Genomic DNA, 26,804 nt, shown 5'->3' with positions numbered 1-26,804 from the left:
TTTTTCTGTGCACCGCTCTCGAAACCTTCTGAAGGATGGAGAGGCCGAATAAAAATGAATGAATCGATAAATAAAAATAAATTGTGAGAAAGGCAGGTGGGTGGATGAAAGAGCTCCCGAGGGGGTCGTCGGTGCAGGTCAGAAGAAGGGGCAGCCCGTTGGCCCGGGTGGCGAGTGCTCCGCACTGCCCTAGGGAAGGTCCCCGATGTGATCCTCGCGTCCTCTGCTTCCCAGGTTAGCTTAGGGGTGCTGCGGAGGCAGTGCTTACAACCCTGATAGGGGAGGGAGTCAGGGTCACTCCTTAAGGGAGACCCCTGAAGGCCGGATTCAGGGCCCGTGAATGCAGCACCTCCAGAAGGAGCCCCCCGTGCACGGCCTCTGCTCCAGGACAGTCAATGACCAGATTAGGTAAATTGGGGACGAAGGGATTTATTTTATTTATTTATTTAACACTTTTTTATACCGACCTTCATAGTAATAACCATATCGGATCGGTTTACATAAAACAAGGGTATAACTGAAGCAATAAATAAAAGTAATTAACAAGAGAAGTGAATAAGGCAAAGTTACATTTAACAAGGACTAAAAAACTTGGGAAGCTTAAAAGCTGGAAGAAAGGTAAAGGCAGAAGGTAATTAAAAAACATAATACAAAAAGGAATTTAGGTTAGAGCATAAGATGCTTTAACCAGTGAGTGCCAGAGTCCTTCGTTTGAATGGTTGGAGGACCTCAATCTTCTAAATCCAAGTGAGGAAAAAGAAGACTAAGGGTTGTCTGGAGGATCATCGAAGGCTTGGTGGAATAGCCACGTCTTAAGTTTTTTCCTGAACGTAATGAGACAGGGTTCTAGTCGGAGGCTTGAAGGGATGTTGTTCCAAATAGACGGACCTGCTATTGAAAAAGCTCGGTCTTTGGTCGAGGAAAGGCGTGAGGCTTTAGTTGGGGGGTAATTCAAAGAACCTTTATGATTATCTCTAATTGGTCTGTTGGAGGAGTGAAGTTTGAAGGGTATTTCAAGGTTGAGTTGGAGTTGATGATGGATGGATTTATGTATTAGGGTGATTGATTTGTAAAGGATTCTAAAATTCACTGGTAGCCAATGTAGGTTTCTGAGGATATAAGTGAGTGAAGGTTCCTGGTACAAGATTACAGTCCTGGTTTATTCATTTATTTTAAAACTTTTCTATACCGCCAGCTCCAAATGATTGTAACGGTTTACACAATAAAATTCATATCACAAACAAACATAACAATTTTAAAAGGAAAAATCACATACAGAGCCTCCCTTCCTGCTACTGGTCTTATCCATCTTCTCTCTCTCTCCTTTTTAGAATTGCTTTTCAAATTCCTGCCTAAATAACCAAGTTTTTAAGAATTTCCTAAATTTATCAGTGTCTAATGTGACTCGTAACTGCTCTGGCAAGTTCTGATTCAGCTGGAAACCCCTGGATCATCCCCTCCCCCGCACTAACAGAAGTCATGAAATACCAGGACAGACCCAGAGGATCCTAAGGTTTGTGAGTGTGCGACATTAAAAACCGAGCTCAGACAGGCTCTGCTGTATTCCACCAGGCTCCTTCTTCCAAAAAATCCCTGCTGTTACAGGTACCGGTCTGAACCACCTAGCAGAGCTCTCAAATCACTGCTTAGTTATCTCTGAAAGCATGCGGTTACCTCATTACAGATTGCTGGGAGCTCTGGCATGGATACAGCATCTCCCGGTGATGGGAGCTCCCTCAGACTGCAGCAGGGCTTCTGCTAGGTCCTGATAATAACCAACCGGGCACACAGTACTTACACTACAATTAAAGCTAATGTACAGGACACGAAGCAAGATTTGGATGGTGTCAGTTTTCCAGGTGGGAAGATCACGGCCGCCTTGCCGTTCTGCTCCTTCTCTATGTTCTCCGATGAAATCTGTGTCAGGTCATTACAGTGGGAATTCCTCGCTGTATATCAGTGATTGCAATTCTGTTCGTGTGTGCACTGTCAGCCTCTGCCAGTATTGAGTTTTGTATATTTATTAGTATTACATGAATGCTTTGTTCTTATTTATTTTTTTATATTTAAAATTGCGTATAAGTTATGTATACGCAGCCCTAAGCAGCATACAAAATGGAACATACATAATTATGTAAAATACTAAACATAAAAATCAATGCACAAGCATACATAAAATGCTAATACACAAGTAGCACAATGAGATGAAAGTACCAAAAGCATGGAAGAGAAAAACTAGTGTAAAGCAAATAGGGATGCAGCAGTTTCAACAAATTGAAAAAATTCACAAAAAGGCCTATGACTTAAAAGTCTGTTCAAATAGATAGGTCTTCAGCAGCTTTATAAAGCAGATGGATAACCATAGCAAGACAAGCAATGATTTACTTCCGGTTCTTTTGCGAGTTTCTGTCAGGCTCATACAGCGTCAGATGAATATCCAGAAGGCCTCTCTGTTAGGACCACAGTGTCCAGCAGGATTAGACAGCCGAAGCTTCAAATTGGTCCATGGCAAAGAATCACTCCTGAGCAGCTTAAGCACGACTAATGCAACCTTATACTGAACACACCATGTGAAAGGGAGCCAATGAAAGTCCGTCAGACCAGACCAGAAATGAGGCGTGTGGGCTATAGAAAGAGCAGCCGTAAATAAAGCTTGAACTATCGAGTGAAATTCCTCAGTGTCCTAACAATGAAGTCTATAATATCCAGCCATTAAAACTGCTTTCACTTGCTTCTGCATTTGGAGATTTGATCATCTGTACTCCTAGGCTTCCAGCATGAGAGACTACGGGTATTTCAGTATTCTCAAATAAGAATGAAGAACCTTTGAGTCCTCTGCAGGATCATCATTTCTGTTCAAGGCTACTTTCTTGTGATTAAGCCAGTTCTTTACAGTCCAGAGACAGGAGATGAACGAGGCAGCAATGGCCGCCCAAGATGAAATTGGATGTCATTGGCATATATACAGTATCCCACACCGAGCCCAGCCAGGAGCTTACAAATAGACGCTAATTAGATATTGTAAGATTGTAATAGGAATAATATTTAAATTACTGAGTTTTATGTCTAATTGTATTTAACTGATCTTTTATTATCTGTATTTATTTGATTTTATGTTTAAATTAATGACTGTAAACCGATGAGATGGGTTTTTTTTTCCAAACACCGGTATAGAAATTAAAAAAAAAAAATTAACAAATAAATAAATAAAGAGCACAGCTGACACAGGGCTGAGCCCTGCAGGACACCAGTGTTCAAGGTCTTCCAATTGGAGTGGTTAAGGTGCAATGGTAATAGGGGTGAGTTCTATCATTTAGATAGGACCGAAACCAATGTGAAACCACTCTGGAAATACCAAGCTCTCGCAGCTGGTAACGTAAGATCTCATGCTTGATGGTATCAAATGTTACGGAGATATCTAGACAAACCTATGAACAAAAGTATCACAGCTAGAGATTAATAACATCTTAGTGCTTAGTCCCTTATGAAACCCAAATTGGAAATATTCTAAATTGTGATGGCTCTCCAGTGTTGCTCCAAGACAGAGGCTTCAACTACCTTTGCTAGAAAGGGCAGAGAAGAGATTGGATGAAAGTTCCCCAGGTCAGCAGAATCCAGTTTGGGTTTTTTAATTAATTAAGAGGTGCACTTCAGGCTAGATGGCATAATGCATTGCCTTCAGCTAGTGATAAATTAACTATACTTGTTAGGGATAGAAGAAGAATGGCCTTCACCATCTTTAAGAAGGTAACATGGCAAGGATCTAGCAGACATCTTGGAAATAATCTGAGAGATTTCCAAGCTAGAAATGATTTCATTATCTTTCCACTTCTTTTCAACGTCATTCAAGGATGTGTTGCGTCCGTCGGTGCTAGACGGCTTCGCCTCTTTTGCCTCACCTTGTTCACGGCTCCTCCCTCTTACCTTGGGAAAATGGCTACCGCCGCATCTACAAGCCAACCTCTCCGGTGTCCCCGGAATGGCTATGGTGCTGCCTCCCGCCATTGCTCCTCCCAGGTACCTACTAGGATGCACGCGCGTGTGTCACCCACATCTTTATTCCAGCTTTGGCGCGAACCTCGGGGGTGTTCCCCTTTACTGACCTCATGCCATCCGGGTATATAGCCTGTACTAATTTGCTAGCTTGTTGAGTTAGCAAGGACTTGAATCCATTCCTTTCTACGCTACTCTACCGCTTCCATACTGCCGCTGGAAGCTTTCTCTCTGCCCTTCGGGGTAACTGCTAACCTGGGTACCCGCTCCTCAGGGGCCTTCTGCTTTATTTCAGGTACCTTACAGGGATCAGGTACTCGCTCCTCGAGGGCCTACTCGCCCTGCCTCGGTGCCTGTACCATCTTCTTCAACCTGGTGGAATTGCATACCTACAGCAAACATCTAGTGAGTAATCTAACTCTCAGTCTATCTCATCCACAGTACTGCCTTGCTGGGAAACCTACACTGAAACCTCCCTATACCAACGGGGTGAGAAGGGCTCCCTCTGCTGAGGGCCCTGAGACTGCTACATCCAGACAGCCTCACTACTGCCACCTCTGGTGGTACTCTTCAAGCTGTATAATAAAGAACTAACTCTGTGTTTGTGCATCCTGAGTCTAGACCAGTACTGTGGCTCCTCACGGGGCTCCTCCCTGTGGGCGTGGTCATCTGCCACAGTACCCAAGGTTCCACCCAAACACCGCTTAACCATAACAGGATGTGAAAGAATGAATATTGGACCTAGAAAATGTGGAACAGATGTCAGACACTTATTTGAAAAATGATGAAAAATGTCTTCACACAGAGCCTGTCTAGAGGTATTTAAAGAAGAAGCTTCTGGAAGAATAGTGATAATTCTAAACAACTGATGAGGATTATGATCAGCTCTCTAGAGCTGAGCTGCAAAGAAAGCCTTCCTAGCAGTATCACATTTTTCTCTGGAGATGTCTAACTGCCATTTATAGTCAGCAAGTAGCTCAGAAGCATTGTGGTGCCTCCAGCGTCTTTCAAACCATCTAAGTGTTGGCGCTCATGATGAAGCCCAGTGTTAAACCACCCTGCATATTTCATTCTATGAACCTGAAAAGACTTGATGGGAGTCAGACTATGTAAAGGGTCGATCAGTGATGAATCCTAGCCTCTGAAGGAGCTGGGAGCAGCTGACAGACTCACATTCAATAAGTCAGCTCAATGTGTCCTCTCAGGTTCTAACTATAGGGGGCTTAGGTGCAGAGACCTGCTGTAAATGATATTTGAAAAATAGTCAAACCAAGGAACCTGGTGAACAATGAGTCCAGGAGGGAAACTGGATAAAACAGAACAGTTGATAAAAAACAAATGGAAAGTATAACCCAATTTATGTATGGGCTCGTGAACCAAGATATTGAAATGAATTAATAAAATGAGGAGGTCTGAGTAGCCAAAGGGACAGCATCTACATGGAAATTGCAGTTATTGAAATCCACATTGGACTCCATTAACATCTCAAACACTGGAGAGCAGTCAGCAGATAATAACCCATGAGGACTTAGCAGCTATAGTAAGCATCTCATAAGGGGACCCCACACTAGGCCTATTGATAGAGATCTCAAAAGTGCTCCTATAGATGATGCACGAGCCCCCACCGCAATGTTTTTCTCTAGGTTGAGAAACAGTTGCGTAACCTGTGAGACGGATGTCATTAATAACAGCTATGTCACTATCTAAGAACCATGATTCATTGCTACAAAAGAAATCCGGCTTATGAGAACAAAGAAGATCACACAGAACAGGGATTAATCAAACTAATCTTCAACTGATCATAGGCAGAAAAACAGGTGAACAGTGACGCTGAATAGGAACAAAACAGGGAGGGGCCCAAGCAGGTAGAGCACCGCACCTTCTCTGTCCTATCATGACTGTTGCTTTATCAATCTCTTTTGGCATTATTGTAATTATACCATTGATTTGTCATCTCCTTTGCAAATTTATTAAATCACTTTCGTAAAAAATACCTTTTTATTTGATCCCATTTTGCTTTTCGCATCTCCACTGTATCTGGCAATTACTTTGATCAGGATAACCTGGCCTCTGTCATTCACTCATCGCTTAGACTCTTGCAACTCTCTACTAAATGGGATTCCCACAACAAACTTGAAACGACTGCAACATGTACAAAGCACAGCGGCTAGACTCTTAGTAGGCACCAAATCATCTGACCACATCATGCCCATTCTTCACAATCTTCACTGGCTTCCTATAGAAGCCAGGATAAAATTAAAAATCCTCTGATTCACCCTCAAATATGTGTACAAACAGGCCCCAGAGTATCTCTCGCCTCTCCTTACTCCCTACATCCTCCAGTCCTCACAGATGCCCCTTCTTGCCGCTCCTACTCTGACATCTGCAAAACCATCCTGCACGAAAAAGAAGGCTTTCAGCTGTTCTGCCCTCAAACTCTGGAACTTGATTCTGCTTCCTATCCGACGAACTATGTTACATATATAGAAACATAGAAACATAGAAATGACGGCAGAAGAAGACCAAATGGCCCATCTAGTCTGCCCAGCAAGCTTCACACATATTTTCTCTCATACTTATCTGTTTCTCTTAGCTCTTGGTTCTATTTCCCTTCCACACCCACCTTTAATATAGAGAGCAGTGATGGAGCTGCATCCAAGTGAAATATCTAGCTTGATTCATTAGGGGTAGTAGCCGCCGCAATAAGCAAGCTGCACCCATGCTTATTTGTTTTACCCAGACTATGTTATTAGCCCTTATTGGTTGTTTTTCTTCTCCCCTGCCGTTGAAGCAGGGAGCTATGCTGGATATGCGTGACGTATAAGTCTTCTCCCATGCCGTTGAAGCAGAGAGCCATGCTGGATGTGCATCGAAAGTGAAGTATCAGGCACATTTGGTTTGGGGTAGTAACCGCCGTAACAAGCCAGCTACTCCCCGCTTTGTGAGTGCGAACCCTCTTTTCTTCTCCCCTGCCGTTGAAGCAGAGAGCTCTGCTGGATGTGTGAAGTATCAGTTTTTCTTCTCCCCTGCCGTTGAATCAGAGAACTTTGCTGTATATGCATTGAAAGTGAAGTATCAGGCTTATTTGATTTGGGGTAGTAACCGCCGTAACAAGCCAGCTACTCCCCTCTTTGTGAGTGTGAATCCTTTTTTCCACATTTCCTCTTGCTGTTGAAGCTTAGAGCGATGTTGGAGTCACCGTAAGCCTGTGTATGTTTATTTAATAAGGGTATTGACTCCAGGCAGTAGCCATCATTCTGGCGAGTCACCCACTCTTCATTGGCAGCCTCTTGACTTTATGGATCCACAGTGTTTATCCCATGCCCCTTTGAAGTCCTTCACAGTTCTGGTCTTCACCACATCCTCCGGAAGGGCATTCCAGGCATCCACCACCCTCTCCGTGAAGAAATACTTCCTGACATTGGTTCTGAATCTTCCTCCCTGGAGCTTCAAATCGTGACCCCTGGTTCTGCTGATTTTTTTCCTTCGGAAAAGGTTTGTCGTTGTCTTTTGATCATTAACACCTTTCAAGTATCTGAAAGTCTGTATCATATCACCTCTGCTCCTCCTTTCCTCCAGGGTGTACATATTTAGATTCTTCAATCTCTCCTCGTACGTCATCCGATGAAGATCCTCCACCTTCCTGGTCGCCCTTCTCTGTACCGCCTCCATCTTGTCTTTGTCTTTTTGAAGGTACGGTCTCCAGAACTGAACACAGTACTCCAGGTGAGGCCTCACCAAGGACCTGTACAAGGGAATAATCACTTCCCTTTTCTTACTCGATATTCCTCTCTCTATGCAGCCCAGCATTCTTCTGGCTTTAGCTATCACCTTGTCGCATTGTTTCGCCGACTTCAGATCATTAGACACCATCACCCCAAGGTCCCTCTCCTGCTCTGTGCACATCAGCCTTTCCCCCCCCATCGAATACAGTTCATTCGGATTTCCACTCCCCATATGCATGACTTTGCACTTCTTGGCATTGAATCTCAGCTGCCATATCTTTGACCACTCTTCCAGTTTCCTTAGATCCCGTCTCATTCTCTCCACTCCTTCCGGCGTGTCCACTCTGTTGCAGATCTTAGTGTCATCCGCAAAAAGACAAACCTTACCTTCTATCCCGTCCGCAATGTCGCTCACAAAGATATTGAACAGGACCGGTCCCAACACCGATCCTTGCGGTACACCACTTAAAACCGCTCTCTCTTCAGAGAAGGTTCCATTTACCATCACACGTTGTCTTCTGTCCATCAACCAATTTGCAATCCAGGTCACCACCTCGGCACTCACTCCCAAGCTTCTCGTTTTATTCACCAGTCTCCTGTGCGGAACCGTATCAAAAGCTTACCTCAGTTTCAGAAAGAAAGCAAAAGCATGGAAGTTTGACCAAGCTTCTCCCACCTTACTCGACAAATAACCTTATCCAGCCACCAATGAACTTACCATGGAAGGCAACTCAAGCAACGAGACGCTGATAGAGAACGGCATTTCTGAATCACTCGAAGATACTGCAGTCAGTCTGTGTTGCTACTTCGCTATCAGCTGGCGCCTTCACCACTCGATGGGAGGTCAATAGTGCTATCGTTCTTTTCGTCATAGAAACATAGAAATGACGGCAGAAAAAGACCAATCGGCCTATCTAGTCTGCCCAGCAAGCTCCCACACTTATTTTCCCATACTTATCTGTTTCACCAACCACCAACTTCAGGGCTCTTGTTGGTAACTGTTTGATTCAAATTTCCTGCCATCCCCTTGTCTTTGATGCAGAGAGTAATGTTGGAGTTGCAAAGGTGAGCATAAGGCTTATGGTTAAGGGTAGTAACTGCCGCATCAAGCAAGTTACCCCGATGCTTGTTTACCCAGACTGCACAGATCGATGCCTTGTTGGATGATGTCTGAATGTAAATCCTGTTTTCCTCACTTTCCCCTGCCAGAGAAGCAAAGAGCAATGCTGTATATGCTTTCAAAGTGATGTATCAGGCTTAATTGGTTTAGGGTAGTAACCGCCGTAATAAGCAAGCTACCCCCATGTTTATTTATTTACCCAGATTGTGAAGTTCAGTCCTTTTTGGTTGTTATCTGAATGCAAATCCTCTTTTCCACATTTCCCTTTGCCGTTGAAGCAGAGAGCAATGTTGGGTTTGCATTAACTGTGCAAGGGATTTTTTGAGTAAGGGTAGTTTCTGTTTTGTCTTACACTGAATATTAAGTTATATTAGTTCTGGTACTGTCTGTCAAAGTTTGAACCCATATTTTGTGCTATGTTAAATTAAAATAATTTTGTACTGTTGGTTAAGATACTGATTTGTTAAGCTGCTCTGATTTATTGTAATCTGCTTTGAGTCTGGTCCGGATAAAAGTGGAATATCAAATGTTTGGAAATAAATAAATAGAAGGTTCTTAGACCGGCTTGGTGGGTGAGGGGCAGTGCTGCACATGGACCTCCGCTGCTTGGGCCAGTCAAGGCTGGGGACCAGGGTGGGGGTGGGGAAGTCATGGACATCGTGACTGGATTTAGGACCCGTGATTGCAGAGGTTCTGGGTTGCCCCAATGACTGGACTAAGGTGAATGGGGAGGGAAATCCCCAGGTAGTTTGTGAACAAATGTACCTCGCCCCACAGAGGCTGCTTCTCTCTCAGGCCTAAATGTGCGCAGAAAACGGGCGCTCAGAGTTGAAGGCCCTGCTTTCCTAACGCACGCCCAGCCACTTCTGGGCACGTGGTTGAATATTTAAATGAGGCGTCATGCTAAAAAGGAGGCATTAGGGACAAATGTGCAGCCCTAGTGCCTCCTCGGCATCAGGCCGTCAAGTGAGCTGGGAAAATAGATGCTCGATCTACGAGCGTCCGTTTTCTCCTGCTACCGAATAGACACGCACAAGATGCACGGCCTGGACCATGTAACTTGGGTGTGTATTGGATGTCCAGGATTTTTTTTTTTTCAAAACCTTTTTTTTTTAACTAAATCTGCTTTATTTGGTTCCTTCTACTCAGTGTCGCTACAATAGTATTAGGAGGAATCACAGAAAGCAGGAGTTTTCCTTTTTTTTCCAATGCTTCCTTGAGCGTGGCAGACCTTTATGCCAGCGCTGGACTGTTGTAAAACTTGCTGCTTTGCAAAGGTGCTGAGGCCGCGTGGAAGATTTGTTGGATCGTGGGGATTAGCTAACAGCCTCATCTACATGGATTTACAGGTGATGAGCGCTGTCAGCTACGCGGTGTTTTGGAAGCGCATTCCGGATGCGCTGATCCCCATCTTGGATCGGGGTTTTGGGCGTGCATCAAAATCGTGCATCCAATCGTGTGCTAAGCGATGCGCAGCGGCTAGCGCACAGTATTATTTCGGCCTGATTGAGCTGCAAGCCCAAAGAATAGGAGAAAACTGCCAGGCAAAAAAAAAAAAAAAACCCTATTCCTAGTCACTGGTTTTGTGTCAGATTCTGTTCTGACTCATTACTGACTCTTCTGCCCTTCTTTTGTTAACATTAAGCAGCTACTCACATAACAGAAAAGAAAAATATTAGGAAGCTAAAAAAAAAAAGAAACGAAACAAGGCTTTAACCTGGGGGAACCCGCTGAGCTGGTTCAACCACGGGCAGACAGCAAATAATGAAAGAAAATGAGATCAGAGGAGAAGGGACCCCCCTCGTCCACCTCTGCAGCAGAGCGGCACAGAAAGCAGGAGTTAGGGGGATTATTATTCCTGCAGCGTGACCAGTGTACCCAGCACTGTACCCAGCTCGGGAATCACACTGCCGGCCCTTCACAGTGAGGGAGCAGACTTTTAAAGAGAATTTATTGTGGCATTTGGGGGAATCTGTAAAGATTCCTGTAAGAAGTCATTAGGTGTCCTTCAATCATGATTCTCATGTCAGACTGAAGCAATAATCCCTACCAGACCTAAAATTCATTCAAAGCCTCTCATTTATGTATTTATCTATCTATTTGATAACATGTTGAACTCTAATGAGGGTTATTTGCTGAAAGAGAGCTTGGGCTGGAATAAGCCAGAAGAAGTCTTCGGTGGTCCGGAGAACATTTGTTAAAACAATGTTATTAATTTGAACAGTAATAATTACTCAAAAGAAAAGCAAGAAACCCTTGCTGTTCTGCTCACCAATTCATCAACTCTTATGCCATCTTCTATTATTTGAATTATTTTATTTCAAGTTTATAACTATAAATAATTTCACCATCTTTTCACATGTTTACATTATACACTCACACATCATTCACACCATTCCTGTAAACCCCTAAACTCCCTTAAACCTCCATTAAAAATCACCCATATGTTTGCACAATGTAAAACCACCCTCACTTATCTCATACCCAAAAACATTCCACTTATACACTTAATAGGGTTATTCACTTAGAAAGTCCCAGTGTATCGAACCTCCTTCTCATGTATGAATTGGTGAGCAGAACAGCAAAGGTTTCTTGTTTTTCTTTTGAGTAATTATTATAGAACAAGGGATTATCGGTGTTATTCATTGAGTGTAGGTATTCATTTGAACAGACCAGGTCTAGGGCTTTTGCTTGGCTTGCACCCACTATGTGGAATTTGTTGCCAGAGCAGCTGAGAAAGGAGAATAGCAAGACAGATTAAGGCACTATTGTTTAATGAAACTTTTTGTGCTTAGTTGATTTCTTATTTTAATTGTGATTTTATGTATTATTTTAAGTTGATTTTTTAAATATATTTATATATGTGTTGTTAATATATTTATATATGTCTGTATTGCATTGAAAAATATTTGTTTGGATTTTCTGGTATATAAGATTTAAAATACATAAATAAACAGTAGAACCTCCCTTCTTCGGAAGGATAATAATGACCGATGCTGCAGTTCCCTGCCAGAAATTGCTGGAAGATGCTAAAGGTCTGGGAGGCCGGACATTGGTGGGACATTAATGACAGATTCCTGAGATCCGTTTCACCATTAGAAGCCATGGGAGAGTGATAAAGAGCCAAAGTTGATAGTTATTTGATGTATTTGAAGGAGAATGCTCTCAGGTCCAGTGAGGCAGTGGGCATTTTCTGTCCGTTTCATCTTTGATTTTCTCTATGTTTCCATTCAGCATTACAGAGTAGACTCCAGTCTCAGCCTCCTTAGCCTTGTAATATGGGGTCAGGAAGATTATTTTTAATTAAAAGTTTGAAAGTTTGGATGTACAGTATTTGAAAGGAAAATCAGAAGATTATAAAGTATATAAACTAAGAAATTCAACCCAAATCATAATTACAATCCATACTTCTGGTCCACTGTCAGACCAGAGAACATAAGGTATACCATACTGGGTCAGACCAAGGGTCCATCAAGCCCAGTACCCTGTTTCCAACAGTGGCCAATCTAAGTCACAAGTCACCTGGCAGGAACCCAAACATTAAATAAATCCCATGCTACTAATGCCAGCAACAAGCAGTGGCTACTTCCTATTGATTAATAGCAGTTTGTTTTAAATGTGCTACTGGCTAGCTTCATGGAGTGCCTCTAATCCTTATATTACCCAAAAGCGTAAATAATTGTTTCGCATTTACCCATTCAAGTCCTATCATATCCCCCTTCAGCTGTCTCTTCTCCTGTCTGAACAGCCCTAACCACTTTAGCCTTTCCTCATAGGGGAGCTGTTCCATTCCCTTTATCATTTTGATTGCCTTCTCTGTACCTTCTCCATCGCAATTATATCTTTTTTGAGCTGCGGCGACCAGAATTGTACACAGTATTCAAGGTGGGGTCTCACCATGGAGCGATACAGAGGCATTATGACATTTCCATTTTATTCATTCCCTTCCTAATAATTCCTAACATTCTGTTTGCTTTTTTGACTGCCACAGCAGACTATTTCAATGTCCTGAGTGGTAACTCCTAAGATAGAACCTAACATTGTGTAACTACAGCAAGGGTTATTTTTCCCTATATGCAATATCTTGCACTTGTCCATGTTAAATTTCATCTGCCATATGGACGCCCAATCTTACGATCTTGCAAGGTCCTCCTGCGATTCATAACAATCCGCTTGTGCCTTAATTACTCTGAATAATTTTGTGTCATCTGCAAGTTTGATCACCTCACTCAGTCCTCCAAACAATTCTATTTTCAAAAATTGATTACTGCAACTCTCTGCTAATTGGCCTTCCAGCTACCACCACCAAACCACTACAAATGTTGCAGAACTCGGCTGCCAGGATCCTAACCAACTCTAGTAGAGGAGAACACATCACACCTATACTAAAAAACCTCCACTGGCTCCCTATCAAATCTAGAATCATATTCAAAGTACTAACCATAACCCACAAGACCATTCATTCCCAAACTTCGCTAGATCTAAGCTGCCCACTTCGTCCTCACGCATCATCCAGATCAATCAGAACCAGCTACTTAGGCACCCTATATGCACCTCCAGCCAAGTCATTGCTCAAGAAACGTGCATTCTCGACTGCCAGCCCCTTTCACTGGAATGCCCTCCCCACGGACCTTCGTCTAGAAACTTGTAGTCGAACGTTCAAAAAGAAGCTCAAAACTTGGCTTTTCATAAAAGCCTTCACTTAAAGGTCTCTCCCCGAGCCTTGACTCAGGGCTAGATTCACACACTTCATACTCCAATACGCTAGATGTCTGATGCCGTAACCATTTAATCTTAAAATTTAGTCTCATGATTCCACCTGTTAGATGTATGTTATGCTACACTCATGCTTATTAAGTCTGATGTAAATCTAAGTTTGTTGACTGTTATTTGTAATAATTTTTAAGTCTTGTTCTCTGCTTTATCTATAAGTTCTTACGAAGTTAGCCTTGTTATTTGTACCCACTTGTTTCATGTAATTTCCAGTTTCCAACTTTGGTTCTACGTAAACCGACGTGATATGTACTAGTACATGAACAGTGGTATATAAAAGCCTTTAAATAAATAAATAAATAAATAAATAAATAAATAAATACAAAAAGACATCACCTCCTATTCCATGACTTTTTAGTTTCCTAGAAGGCTCTCATGTGGTACTTTGTCAAATGCCTTCTGAAAATCCAAATACACCACGTCTTTATCCACATGCTTATTCCACCCATCAAAAAAAAAAAAGTAGGCGATTTTTGAGGAAGACTTCCCCTGGGTTAATCCATGTTGGTTGTGTCTTATTTTCTGTGATTTTATTTATTATAATAGTTTCTACAATTTTTCCCAGCAGTGAAGTCAGGCTCACCAGTCTATAGTTTCCTGGATCTCCTCTGGAGCCCTTTTTATATATTGGGGATACATTGGCCACCTTCTAGTTTTTAGGTACAATGGATGATTTTAATGATAGATTACAAATTACTTACAATAGGTCTGAAATTTCAGTTTTCAGTTCTTTCAGAACTCTTTGGAGAAAATCCAAGTGAAAAAGTCAGTAGGACAATGACATAAAACTATTAATGTAATCAATAGAATCTAGGTACTGTTTTGGAATATTTTAAGTAGTGATTGTATTATGAATGTAAAATGTGTTACCTGCACCGAACACTGCATGGTTATAAGTGCTGCAATACAATGCAGGCATATTTACCTATATCACAATACCGCCAATGCAGATCCTAGTCAAAGTTAGTGCTCTTACACCTTAGAATTCAAAAAGGATCTCTAATGTACAAGTTCATAAAAATACATTTCACTGCCTCTATAACAACAATGCATTTCCATGGAAAATGAATACAACAACTGACCCTTAAAGCCAAGACCTGAATGTGTCCAGTTACACCTGGTCTAGCTTTGAAAAAATGAATTAAAGCTAAGGCTTCCTTTGGATGGCCCAGAGTGACATCAGGGATCCTTGAACTCTCCGGGGAAGAGCAGCTACTCAAAAGCCACATCTTTACAGTAGCAAAGCTGAAAAACCCCATTTCATAGCCCTCAAAATTGTAATGTCTCAAATTATAAATATAGAAAAAGTGGGAAAGGAATGACATAATCCTGAAGATTAATAAATGGAGAGGTGAATTTTGTATTCCTGTGGTAAATGCATGGAGAGATGAGTCCTGTTCTGGGAACCCAATGTTATAACATGTCATCAGCTTTCCTGTCGGTGAGATGCGTGTCGTGCCTGAGGAATGCAGAGGCAGAGGAGCGCACCTGTACAAAGTGGTAAAACCACTTCCATCTCAGGTGATAGCTGCAACATTGCATCACTGTCACACCCCTGGTTTCACAGAAAAGCCCCACACCCTGCAATGAAAAGCCCTCGGCTTATCTGCAACTTAAACAGAATCCCCACACGCTCTGCTCAGGTCTCCCAGAGGATCCCTCTTCTCCCAGCACAGGTAAGTGCGTTCCTGCTGAAAAGAGGGGGTAGAGCTTCCTGTGGAAGGGGGTTTGCCTACAGGGAAGTAATTCACAAAGCTACTGTAACAATAACATTCACCCGGTTACATTATAGGCTTCTATGGAAGCAACACTGTATCCAGTACCAGTTAAATATATCAAAGAATTACTCCAGGATCAGCAATAGCTCCTGTAACCCTAGCTTAATTATATTTGCTGCTATTTTGCTTCTTCAGGATTTGTTACCTTCTGCCATTCAGATTTCATGATATTTGCTGTTATTTTCTCTCATAGATCTGCACAAGCAAATGCACTTAATGTAGGTTATGGTAACAGCCTTTATTAGAAAGGGTTTATGTCCTGTACTGTTATTTAATGGGGAGACTACTCCATGAGATGCTGACCCACAAAGGCTAGAGGTCTGAGACATGAAGAAAAGGGTGCATGGGGGTAACCTGCATGGAGAGACGGACGGCATGGGAATTACTGCCTTTAACCAATTAGCCTTGATGCTACTGATGCAACTGCAAACATTGTTCTCTGCTTCAACGGCAGGGGCAAAAGGCAGAAAGGAGCAAAGGATCCAGACGACAGCCAATGCTGGGCCCTCTACTTTTATGGTCCGAGGTACTGATATGCAGACAGGGAAAGAGCACAGGGCTGCATCCATGGCCAAATCCAAAAGCATTGTCTAAATTATCAGGAAGGCTGCTCACCCTGTAAAAACACTGCTAGCAGTAACTTGGCTATTTATTTATTTATTTATTTTTCGGGTTTTATATACTTTCGTTCGGTTTCGCCATCACAACGGTTTACAAAGTTTTGATGTTTAACAGAGTTTTCAAAAGGTTCGTTCAAATGGTTGTTAACATAGATATTATCATTTCACATAGATATTATCGTTTTATAAACTTAGTTCGTAGGATAGATTACACATGTTTCAGTTCATTGTTATGTTATTTTCTCACATTGGTTCAGTATTTTTTGTTGGTGTCAATGTGGGGGGAGTGGTGATTTAGAGTCATTGGGTGAGTTGGTCGGCTTTGGTAAACATCCAGGTTTTTAGATCTTTTTGAAAGTTTTTAGGTTTTCTTGTGTTCGGAGTTCGGTTGGGAGGGAGTTCCAGAGTTTGGGGCTTCCAAGTGAGATTGCTCTCTTGAGTTGAGGTGAGTTCTTTAGAGCGAGCAGGAGGAATCTTTAGAAGTCCTTTATTTGCTGATCTGAGGTTTCTGTTTGGAGAATGCAGTTTTATGGATGAGCTTAGCCAGTTTGTTTGTTTTTCATATATTATTTTGTGTAGTATGGAAAGAATTTTGTATTCAATCCTAAATTTTATTGGGAGCCAGTGAAGTGATATAAGTGTAGGGGTAATGTGATCATGTTTTTTCGATCCAGTGAGGATTCTTGCAGTTGCGTTTTGTAGGATTGGGAGAGGTCGGATGGTGTTAAGGGGTAAGTTGAATAGTAGGGAGTTGCAGTAGTCCAGGTTGGAGAAGATGAGTAGTTGAAAGACTGATTTGAAGTCATTGGGGGAGAGGAAAGGTTTTAATTGACGTAGTGTTAGAAGTTTGTGATATCCATCTTTGATTTTAGTTGTGATGTGGTTCTTAAAGGAAAGTTCCTTGTCAATTATAGGGTTGACAGTTGCTTGGTTTTGATTGTAAATATTATTACCCTTAACATAAGGCTTGGGGGTAACTTGCACAGAGTGGCAGTTACTACCCTTAACAGAAACATGGGGTAACCTGCACAGAGCAGCAGTTACTGCCCTTATCAGAAACAGGGGTAACTTGCACGGAGTGGCAGTTACTACCCTTAACAGAAACATGGGGTAACTTGCACGGAGTGGCAGTTACTACCCTTAACAGAAACATGGGGGTAACCTGCATGGAGTGGCAGTTACTACCCTTAACAGAAACATGGGGTAACCTGCATGGAGTGGCAGTTACTACCCTTAACAGAAACATGGGGTAACCTGCATGGAGCGGCAGTTACTACCCTTAACAGAAACATGGGGTAACCTGCATGGAGTGGCAGTTACTACCCTTAACAGAAACATGGGGTAACCTGCATGGAGCGGCAGTTACTCCTTTAACAGAAACATGGGAATAGCCTGCACAGAGCAGCATTTACTACCATAAGAAACTTGCTGGGCAGACTGGATGGACCATTTGGTCTTTACCGCTGTTGTTACTATCTTAGTATGTTACGTACACTCCCCGAGCTTTTATCTGGTGAGAGAGATAGCCCCATGATCTGCTGACCTTTACATTCCTGTGTTGTCCCATATACTTCCTGTGCTGGGAAATGCTGACCCGCACCTCTCTCTCATGCCATGTTCTAGGAGGTGCTGACCTGAACATGGTCCATGCTGACCTTTAAACATCCTTTGCTGTTATCTGGTGGGGGAGGCAGCCCCATGAGATGCTGACCCTTGCACACCCCATGTTGCGCTGCCATTTCAGACTTATGTTAGGAGATGAGATTTTATCGAATGGAAGTCTATTATGTATTTTAAACAAATCTCAGTCATTAGATAAAGGTTTTATGCATGAGCAAAGAGCAACGGTCAAAGCAGGAGAATAAAACTTACATCTACTAATGGTTGATAAGATGTTACATGAACTCTTGAGCGTAGCTATTTTGCTTGGATTGTCACTGTCAGAGTGAATTTGAATTGAATTTAAATTTATTAAAATTTATAGCTGCTCCCTTCACAAGCATATGAAGCAGACTACAACATTAAAATAACATACATAAAATATTCAGACATAACATCATGGTAAATCCAAAAAAGGCATGGCCTGAACTCTTTCTGCTTACACATCAAGCCGAATAGAACTTTCCAGAATGAAAGCGGACAATAATAATTTATAAGGAATAACAGTAAGAAACTTGCCTCATGCTATTAGTGAGACTGTTACATGCCAGATAATTAAGCTAAATAAAGTCAAAAGGCCTATTTCAAATAAGATTGACAGCTAAGCATGTGCCACGCTCTCTTGAACTTATCGTGGGACTCAATAGCTTGTATTTGATTGGGCAGAGATTTCCAAAGAAGTGGTCCAGGAATTGAAAGTGTCCTGACTCTTGTAATGTCCAGATGTGCAGTCTTCATTGACGGAACTTCCAGCAAACACTTTCTCTCTGATCTTAATGCATGGGAAAGTTTACCCAGTAATCAGAGCCCCTTGAATGATTTTATGAATCAGGGATGCTAGTTTAAACTGAATTCTGCATTTAACTGATAGCCACTGCAAACAGAACTGTATTGGGGTTTATTTATTTATTTATTTAAACAGTTTTGTATACCGTTATATGGTCCTGCACAGGGTACCTGTCAAAATAGCATATTTTTCAATAAAATCAATAAGTTGTGCATGTACCACATTTCAATTATCTTGGCCAGATAGGGCAACGTAGAAATGGGTCTATAGTTAGATAAGAGAATGGCTTTTTAAAAAGGGCATGAATAGACGCTCATTTCAGTGGAGAACTCCAAATGACAAAGATAAACTTACAAGGTCAGCAATAGGAATGTCTAACATCTTCTCTCAAAGTCTTAATGAAAATGGTTGGGTAGGAGTTAAGATGATATGAGGATGAATTCCTCTCTGCTAGAATGTTGATAGCTTCTTCTTTGGAGGTTGGCTCAAATGAATCCCATTTCGACTCAGACTGAACATCCACAGTGGAAGATTGTACCAACAGCAAAGTTGGATGCAAAAAATCCCACAAATTCATTACAATGGTCTGTGAGACCCTCATTCATTGGTTTAGGTCCAGTTGATCGAGATGTCAAAGATTTCACTATGCAAAACAATTCTGAAGAATTGTTTAACAAACAGCGGATCCTCACAGCATAATATTGTTTCTTGGTAGCATTTATTTTTGCATGGTAAAGTGTGAGTTTTAGGTAGTAAATATTTTTTACATTTTTTGATGGATATTTTTGTCATTAATGCTCACATCCTCTTAATAATAGTTGTTTCAAAACATGTAGGCGCCTAGCTGAGAACCATGGGGCAGATTGATGATGCCTAATCAGGAAGGTCTTTTGAGGAGTGTATCTGAAATACAGGGGTTCCAGAAGTCGGTTGTCTCCTCAATATTACTACTTGGAAGCCTAGATAAGCTAATAAATATGAACCCTTTACATTATTCAGAGTCGGTATATCCATGCTTTTTTCTTAGCTGTAGCTGAACTTGAGTTAATATAACAGGTGATATTCAATAAATAGTAGTCAGACCAGGGGATCATCTGATGTTTGATCTTTATAGACTCCTGTGGGATGGAGATAGTGTTCATAAAGAACACTATCTCCATTCAAGGTATGCTGGTATCTATGCACGGAAATGCAAATTTGTTGTTCCCACCCTAAGCCACACATTGCAGTCAAAAAGGATTCAGCAACTGAAGGAATTGGGTCTTGATCAATGTTAATATTAAAGTCGTCTGAGCTAATGATGATAATAGCTCTGTTACTGGAGAGGCATCACGAGAAAGGCACCTCGGTGGACAATAAGATAAACAGAAATTCACGATAGTAGATGTTTCCAGTAAGGAGCGGCAGCAACACTGAGATGTCATCAAACAATGGGAGAACAGCTCCTCTCTGCTGTGGTAGATTGTAGTGGCTCATTACCCCACAGTGAAGACGAATAAGATAACAATAATGTTTTCATACAATGCCTCTTATAGGTATAATAAAGGGGTTATAACGCTGTAGGAATCCTGACCCACCTCTGGGGGTGATGGGGAGAATTTCAAGGCACCACAGGACGTTATACGGAGGAGGAGGAGGAGGAAGAAGGGTGCTTTCCTTGCTGCATTATACTAGAGGAGGGGCATTTGTGTTTTTTGTGCTGCTTTTCATGAATAGGAGGACTAATTATCTGAATGAACAATCTGAGCATGAGAGAGCTTCGGGTATTGATTACCCAACAGAAGGCTTTATTTATTTATGTCACCTAATTCGAGAAGGCTCCAGGTGCATAGAACAACTTGAAAGAATACAAATAGTACATAACATAAACTTGTCTATATATGATGGCGTGCGAGAGAGTCCCTGTGGTTATTAAAGGCTTTCAGCAGTCACTTCTGCCTTCAGCTCTGTCTGCAGGCTCCAGAGCTCTCACTGCAATGCTAAGGGTGCGGGCTGAAGGACCTGTTTAGCACGATTCAGAGCCAGCGGGAGAAGGGGTTGGATGAAAAGTTCAGATTGGTCGTTTCCTGCTCAGATTGTCTTTTCTTTTCCTAAACTGATCGATGGAGATCGTAGGCAGCAGCCTCAGTCTCCGAGTCACCAATTTTCTTAGAAGAAATGGTTGGGGGGTTTTCTGCCCACTGCCAGAAGCCTCCCATGGCGTGCAGACAGAGGGCAGAGGAATATCCACTGCGCGTGATGTGCTGCACAAGAAAATGGAGAAGTTGATGTAACATTATATTATACTCGTATCCCACCTTCCTTGAATTATAGTTTAATGATCCGTGTGGCAAAATAAAATAAAATGAAGCAGGTTAGGGGCACATTCAGTGAGCTGATCCCAAGCCCTTCAGTAGATGTTTCTGTCATAACACAGTCACTAATGTGGAATAACACAGTATCAACTCAGAGGTAAAAGGAGAAGACGTGAAGGCTGAGACCACTGGACTAAAGTTATGAGACATGGGACTGTAAACTAATACATCTAAATTGGGTTGTAATCTTATCGCCAAGCCTTTGGGAGAAAACTTAAAAATTACCCCATGGATTGGACTGGAATAGGAATAAAAGGATTAATTGATTGAGATTACAGAGTCACAAATTTATTGAGGATCAATACTATAAAGAGACTATAAATCACTAGAACTTGCAATTGAATATTTCCATCAACTTTCCAAATTTAATCAGTAAAGGTTAAACCATCAGTTGCTTCCAGCGTGATTGTTGATGCTGTATTCAAGAGACTATAGAGTTGAATTAAATGTGGACCAACGCTCAGGACCTAAAAGATAATCTCCCCCCACTCCTGACGGGGAATTTTGGATTTTCAGAGAGGCGTAATGTCAGGAGAGGAAAGTTTCACACTTAAGCCCATAACGAGGTGTGGTCCCTGGGGTCCAATGAGGGGACACTAGCCCAGAGGTTATATAAATAACCAAGTTAGAACTGAGCCTCTCTATTCAAACATACAAGTCAATGGGAATATAAAAACGGTTAATTACAGCCCAAATGCTGTATGCAAAGCGCAGACTCTACGGACCACAAAAGATCATTCTTCTGTTGCTTCCATGCGTGTCTCATTTGAAAATGTCCATCCTCCAACCAATGAAGTGACAGAAATAAGATAAGCCATGACATTCAACACCCGGCAGAGCTTAACAACAAAAACTACTAAAATCAACACAGTTCTGAGGTGGTCAAGTAGATATTGGCTACTCCATTATTAGATCTTATACTACTTCAGTTTGTAAAGGTACAGAGGAAAAGAGTTAGTGGCTTGGTGGGGTTAATTATCAACTCCTCTGTGAGTATAAGTAGCATCTTCTGGTCCAAGGCTGAAAAGCTGGAAAGCTCCCATTTTTGGGGAACGTGATGGAGAGGGCAGATCTTTCCCAAATCCAGGAATATCTCTTGTGATCTGGGCCAGTCCAAATTCTAGGCTGGTTATGGGCTGGAAATGTTATTGGTTGTCTTTATGGATGACTGGTTCGGACCATGGACAAGGGCCTATGTTTACTGCTGATATTCTTGCTCTTCTCTGCTGCTTTTGACCTGGTGGATTGTCAGCGGTTGCTAGCCAGTTTTCATGGAACCATGCTGAATGGGTTTAGGTCATTTTTGAAAGATCATATTCTCGTGTTCAACCCTAGTGGGGCACCTGTTGTCCCTCCTATTATTTACTGTTTTTAAAACCATTTGGAAAGTTGATCAGGGGATTCCTCGTATATGTGGATGATGCCCAGCTGTATATGGCTATGGGGGTAGATGGTTTAAAAGGAAGTCACCAGCAGAAACAGAATGTTTATGGACTTCCAGAAAGAAAGATTGATGGCCTTTCCTTGGACTAACTTGAGCTCTGCTACCTTCATTACGTCAGTCCTGAGGAAGAGAGCAGAGCTCTAGGAAGATTGTCACAACTGTTAATCCAATAAATAAATGTGTTGCTGACATCTCGTTTGTTGATTTGATTTCTGTGCATCCAAGCCGAATAACCCGGCTATCATACAACTTCATTTTTGACTTCCAGAACTGACCTTGCTGTTGCAGTTGTCGTGGGAGATTGCTATCCAGTGGTTGAGTTCTCTGTTTCTAGCATTAACAGTGGGGATGCTTAGTAAATGTCCTTCCGTGGTGGAAAGGCGCTGAAAATGAAGTTTTGTCTTGCGCCCATGAATTCTCTCAGCCTCTCAGCATTCTGTGCAGCAGAGCAGCATTTTATTATCAAAGCAGCTTTAAAATATCCCCACGTTTACATTTCTGACTAGCAGAGAGGGCCCTATCTCTCCCCGCAGGGATTTCTGCAGACCTCCTACATCTCAGTGTAGGAATAGCTGAATTCAAGGGGCATGACACAGCTTGCCAAAGTCCAATAGTGACTTTCTGACCAATCTTGTCAACCAGGGAGAAAAATGGTTCTGCTTTAGATGTCCATTTCACGTTGAACTGCTGTGAGGTCGTTACCATAACTTGTAGGCTTGGTGGGAGCTGTAAAATTGCAAGGGACCTTCCAGTCTGACCCAGGCAGGTAGGCTGAGTAAATCCTTTGATAGCACAAATGAAATGAATATTAAATTACGCTAACTTGTTTAAAAACGTAGAATCGAGCAGAGTGTGGTCAGGTTGAGTCAGCCGTGAAAGCGCCTTGATCCAAATGGCGCCATATCCATCAGCCAACTTGGGAACCCAAAAGACTGCAGCTGGAGCACAGTCAGCTCACATATTCCTATAATAACAGCTCAGTAACTGCAGATTGTGCTAATTTTATGTCTTCCAGGCAGGCTTATGCATTTTCTTTAAGATCTCCACACCTACCCATCAACCATGGTGCACATCTCACAAGGATTCCTGCTTCTCGCCATCTCCTTGGGTGCGTAAACTCCTTTCTTTATGTGCTTCAAAATCAACCCAAATTTAATTCCCCCCATCTGTAAAACTGGATCTACAGGGGCAGCTGAGTGGCTCATGCAGAGGGCCAGGGTTGTCAGACTGGCTGGGACTGGCCATGCAGTGGAGGTAGCGTTCATAACCTCTGGGGGGTGAATGGAGTCTGGGCCAGACTCTGGGTCCACTGTAGCCAGGTACTAGAGGGGGCTGCAGTTTGTGGCTGTGGACTGTCGCTGCAGTGGTGGGTAATGTTAGGAGCAGGATATAAAACAGAGGAAGTGAGGGATCATGATTCTCGGTTCCAGTCCCAGCCCTAATGAACCTGGAAGGACAAAGGAGCAGGAGAAAAAATCTGGGTCCCCTCCCAAAAACCTGGATCTATCATCCCTTTATTCCTTCAGCTGTTAAGTCAAACATGCAGGGCCATCCGAGCTTTGGAGGGTCCCACATTTCGATCCTCTCCCTTCCCTCAGTGCACTCATCCTTCCCCCACTCCCCATTCCTCCCACTGGCAGGAAGAGAGCAGCCCTATTTAGCTCCACAGTGGTCTGTCTCCTCCTGTGCCAGCTTGAGTCTGAGGCCCTGCTGGCAGCCACATTCAGACTTCAGATTGAAGCTCACAGAGGAGGAGGCAGGCACAGGTAAGAAGCGCTGCTCCCCTGCTAGTGCCGGCTCCACACTGGCCAGGATTCTGCACCCAGTGAGTAACTTCCTCCCGGGCTGATGCCTGCTTGAGCTGGCGTGTGCATGAACGCCTGTAACCTGCCCCTGAGTCCCTCAGCCTAGCATGGCAAGAAAGAACATTCACCGTGCGCTGGTTAAAGTGTTCCTGTGCACTTGTTAATTTTGAAAAACTTCAAGCTGCTTTCCTGTCATTCTTCCGAGGCCACCTGTGAAAGGCTCAGCTCTGCAAAGTAACATTTGACTTTGTAAATCTGAGCTTTTGCATCTGACATTTCAGCCATTGATTTGGTTGTAGGGAAGAAAATAATTCATAATAGAACATGTTAATATCTTCCTGAACATTGTTTACTATTTATTAACCTTCTCATCTCCAATTTATTAACGCATCAGAGCAGGAGGAAGAAACAATTTAGAGTCCTGGGGCACGGTGAAAGCTTCTCTGCCACTGACTCTTTTCTTTCATTCCAGGTGTCATAGTGCCCATAGTCACTGCTGCAGTGGTAAGTGATTTGTAGTCACTCTTTTCCATAAAGTACACGCATGCATAAGACCTGGACTGCTTTATACATTAGTATTCATGACTGGGCAGAAATCATCACAGGACTGATTTATTTCATAGTTATCTGCAAATCTCTTTGACCTAAGCTAATTTAAGTTCTTTTTCTTAAAATGAGCAGTGAGGTGCATGTGCCTTCTGTTTTACGGCTCTCAATGCAGTGAGCATAGTGACATCTTTCTATTATGGCTTATTGGCTTTTGCTGCAGTGAGCGTGGTGATGTCTTAGTTTGTACTATGGCTCTCACAGCAGTGAATGCAGTGATGTACCTGTATCACAGTTTTTGCTGCACTGAATCAGGTGATGTGTATGTATTATAGCTCTCCCTACAGTGAGCACAGTGATGTGTCTGTATTATGGATCTCACTGCAATGAGCACAGTGATGTGCCTTTATTATGGTTTTTGCTGCAATGAATCTGGTGATATGTCTGTATTACGGCTCTCCCTACAGTGAGCACAGTGATGTGTCTGTATTACAGCTTACAGTGAGCATGGTGATGTGGCTATATTACAGCTCTCACTGCAGTGAGCACAGTGATGTGTCTGTATTATGGATCTCACTGCAATGAGCACAGTGATGTGCCTTTATTATGGTTTTTGCTGCAATGAATCTGGTGATATGTCTGTATTACGGCTCTCCCTACAGTGAGCACAGTGATGTGTCTGTATTACAGCTTACAGTGAGCATGGTGATGTGGCTATATTACAGCTCTCACTGCAGTGAGCACAGTGATGTGTCTGTATTATGGATCTCACTGCAATGAGCACAGTGATGTGCCTTTATTACGACTTTTGCTGCAATGAATCTGGTGATATGTCTGTATTATGGCTGTCACTACAGTGAGCACAGTGATGAGTCTGTATTTCAGCTCTCGCTGCAGTGAGCACGGTGATGTGTCTGTATTACGGCTGTCACTGCAGTGAGCACAGTGATGTGTCTGTATTACAGCTTACAGTGAGCATGGTGATGTGGCTATATTACAGCTCTCACTGCAGTGAGCACAGTTATGTGCCTGTATTACAGCTTACAGTGAGCATGGTGATGTGGCTATATTACAGCTCTCACTGTAGTGTGCACAGTGATGTGTCTGTATTATGGATCTCACTGCAATGAGCACAGTGATGTGCCTTTATTACGGCTTTTGCTGCAATGAATCTGGTGATATGTCTGTATTACGGCTCTTGCTGCAGTGAGCACAGTGATGTGTCTGTATTACAGCTTACAGTGAGCATGGTGATGTGGCTATATTACAGCTCTCACTGCAGTGAGCACAGTGATATGTCTGTATTATGGCTTTTGTTGCAATGAGCACAGTGATGTATCTGTATTATGGCTCTCGCTGCAGTGAGCACGGTGATGTGTCTATATTATGGTTCTTGCTGCAGTGAACATAGAGATGTGTCTGTATTATGGCTCTCGCTGCAGTGAGCACAATGATGTGTCTTATTAAAGCTCTTGCTGCAGTGAATCTGGAGATGTGTCTGTATTATGGCTCTGCTTCCGTGAGCACAGTGACATGTCTGTATTATGGCTTTTTTTTCAGTGAGCACAGTGATGTGCCTGTTTTAAAGCTCTCGCTGCAGTGAGCATGGTGATGTATCTGTATTATGGCGCTTGCTGCAGTGAGCATGGTGATGTATGTGTATTATGGCTTTAGCTGCAGTGAGCACGGTGATGTATGTGTATTACGGCTCTCGCTGCAGTGAGCACGGTGATGTATCTGTATTATGGCTTTAGCTGCAGTGAGCATGGTGATGTATTTGTGTTTTGGCTGTCACTATTTTACTTTGACTTTACAAAAATGATTTAACGCTATATATTTAATATTTTTTTTAGTGTCCTGGCAGAACAATAAATGGTAGGTCTGATTCTTTTTCTGGTTTCCATGCTATAAATATTTTTACTTTGATTCTATGTTATATATGATTTTGTAGGTTTTATTATTATATGTTTTATTGTAAACCACTTGTGTAGTTTGATTGAATGATTATGCAGTATATTAGTATGTTAAATAAAATAAAATAAATAATTTCATCTTATGTGGAAATCAAAGATTAATTCTGCGTTGTTTTTATTTTGTTTTGTATCAGAGACAGAGATTTGCCAGAATGTAAACAGGTAATTGGCTCTTATTTTTCAGTTGCCCTGGCCTTAGTGTACATTTCAGAAGCTTTATTGCTAAT

At 42.3% G+C, this 26,804-nt stretch overlaps 1 protein-coding gene across 4 annotated transcripts in view; it reads left to right on the top strand.

Annotated features, from left to right (window-relative positions):
- The first annotated feature begins 15,175 nt into the window (after positions 1-15,175).
- LOC115076060 overlaps positions 15,176-26,804 on the top strand; it is a 98,847-nt gene continuing 87,218 nt past the window's right edge. For all 4 annotated transcript variants that reach the window (XM_029577170.1, XM_029577168.1, XM_029577169.1 and 1 more), the window contains exons 1-5: positions 15,176-15,287; positions 23,269-23,361; positions 24,531-24,562; positions 26,458-26,479; positions 26,712-26,739. In XM_029577170.1, coding sequence (XP_029433030.1) covers positions 23,316-23,361; positions 24,531-24,562; positions 26,458-26,479; positions 26,712-26,739 — 128 coding nt within the window. In that variant the 5' untranslated portion in view covers positions 15,176-15,287; positions 23,269-23,315. The remainder of the gene's footprint in view (positions 15,288-23,268; positions 23,362-24,530; positions 24,563-26,457; positions 26,480-26,711; positions 26,740-26,804) is intronic.

The sequence above is a fragment of the Rhinatrema bivittatum genome, chromosome 14 (genome assembly GCF_901001135.1).
Source record: "Rhinatrema bivittatum chromosome 14, aRhiBiv1.1, whole genome shotgun sequence".
Taxonomy (NCBI): Eukaryota; Metazoa; Chordata; class Amphibia; order Gymnophiona; family Rhinatrematidae; genus Rhinatrema; species Rhinatrema bivittatum.
Note: the sequence above shows the minus strand (reverse complement) of the source record. Positions and strands in the feature narration are given on the sequence as shown.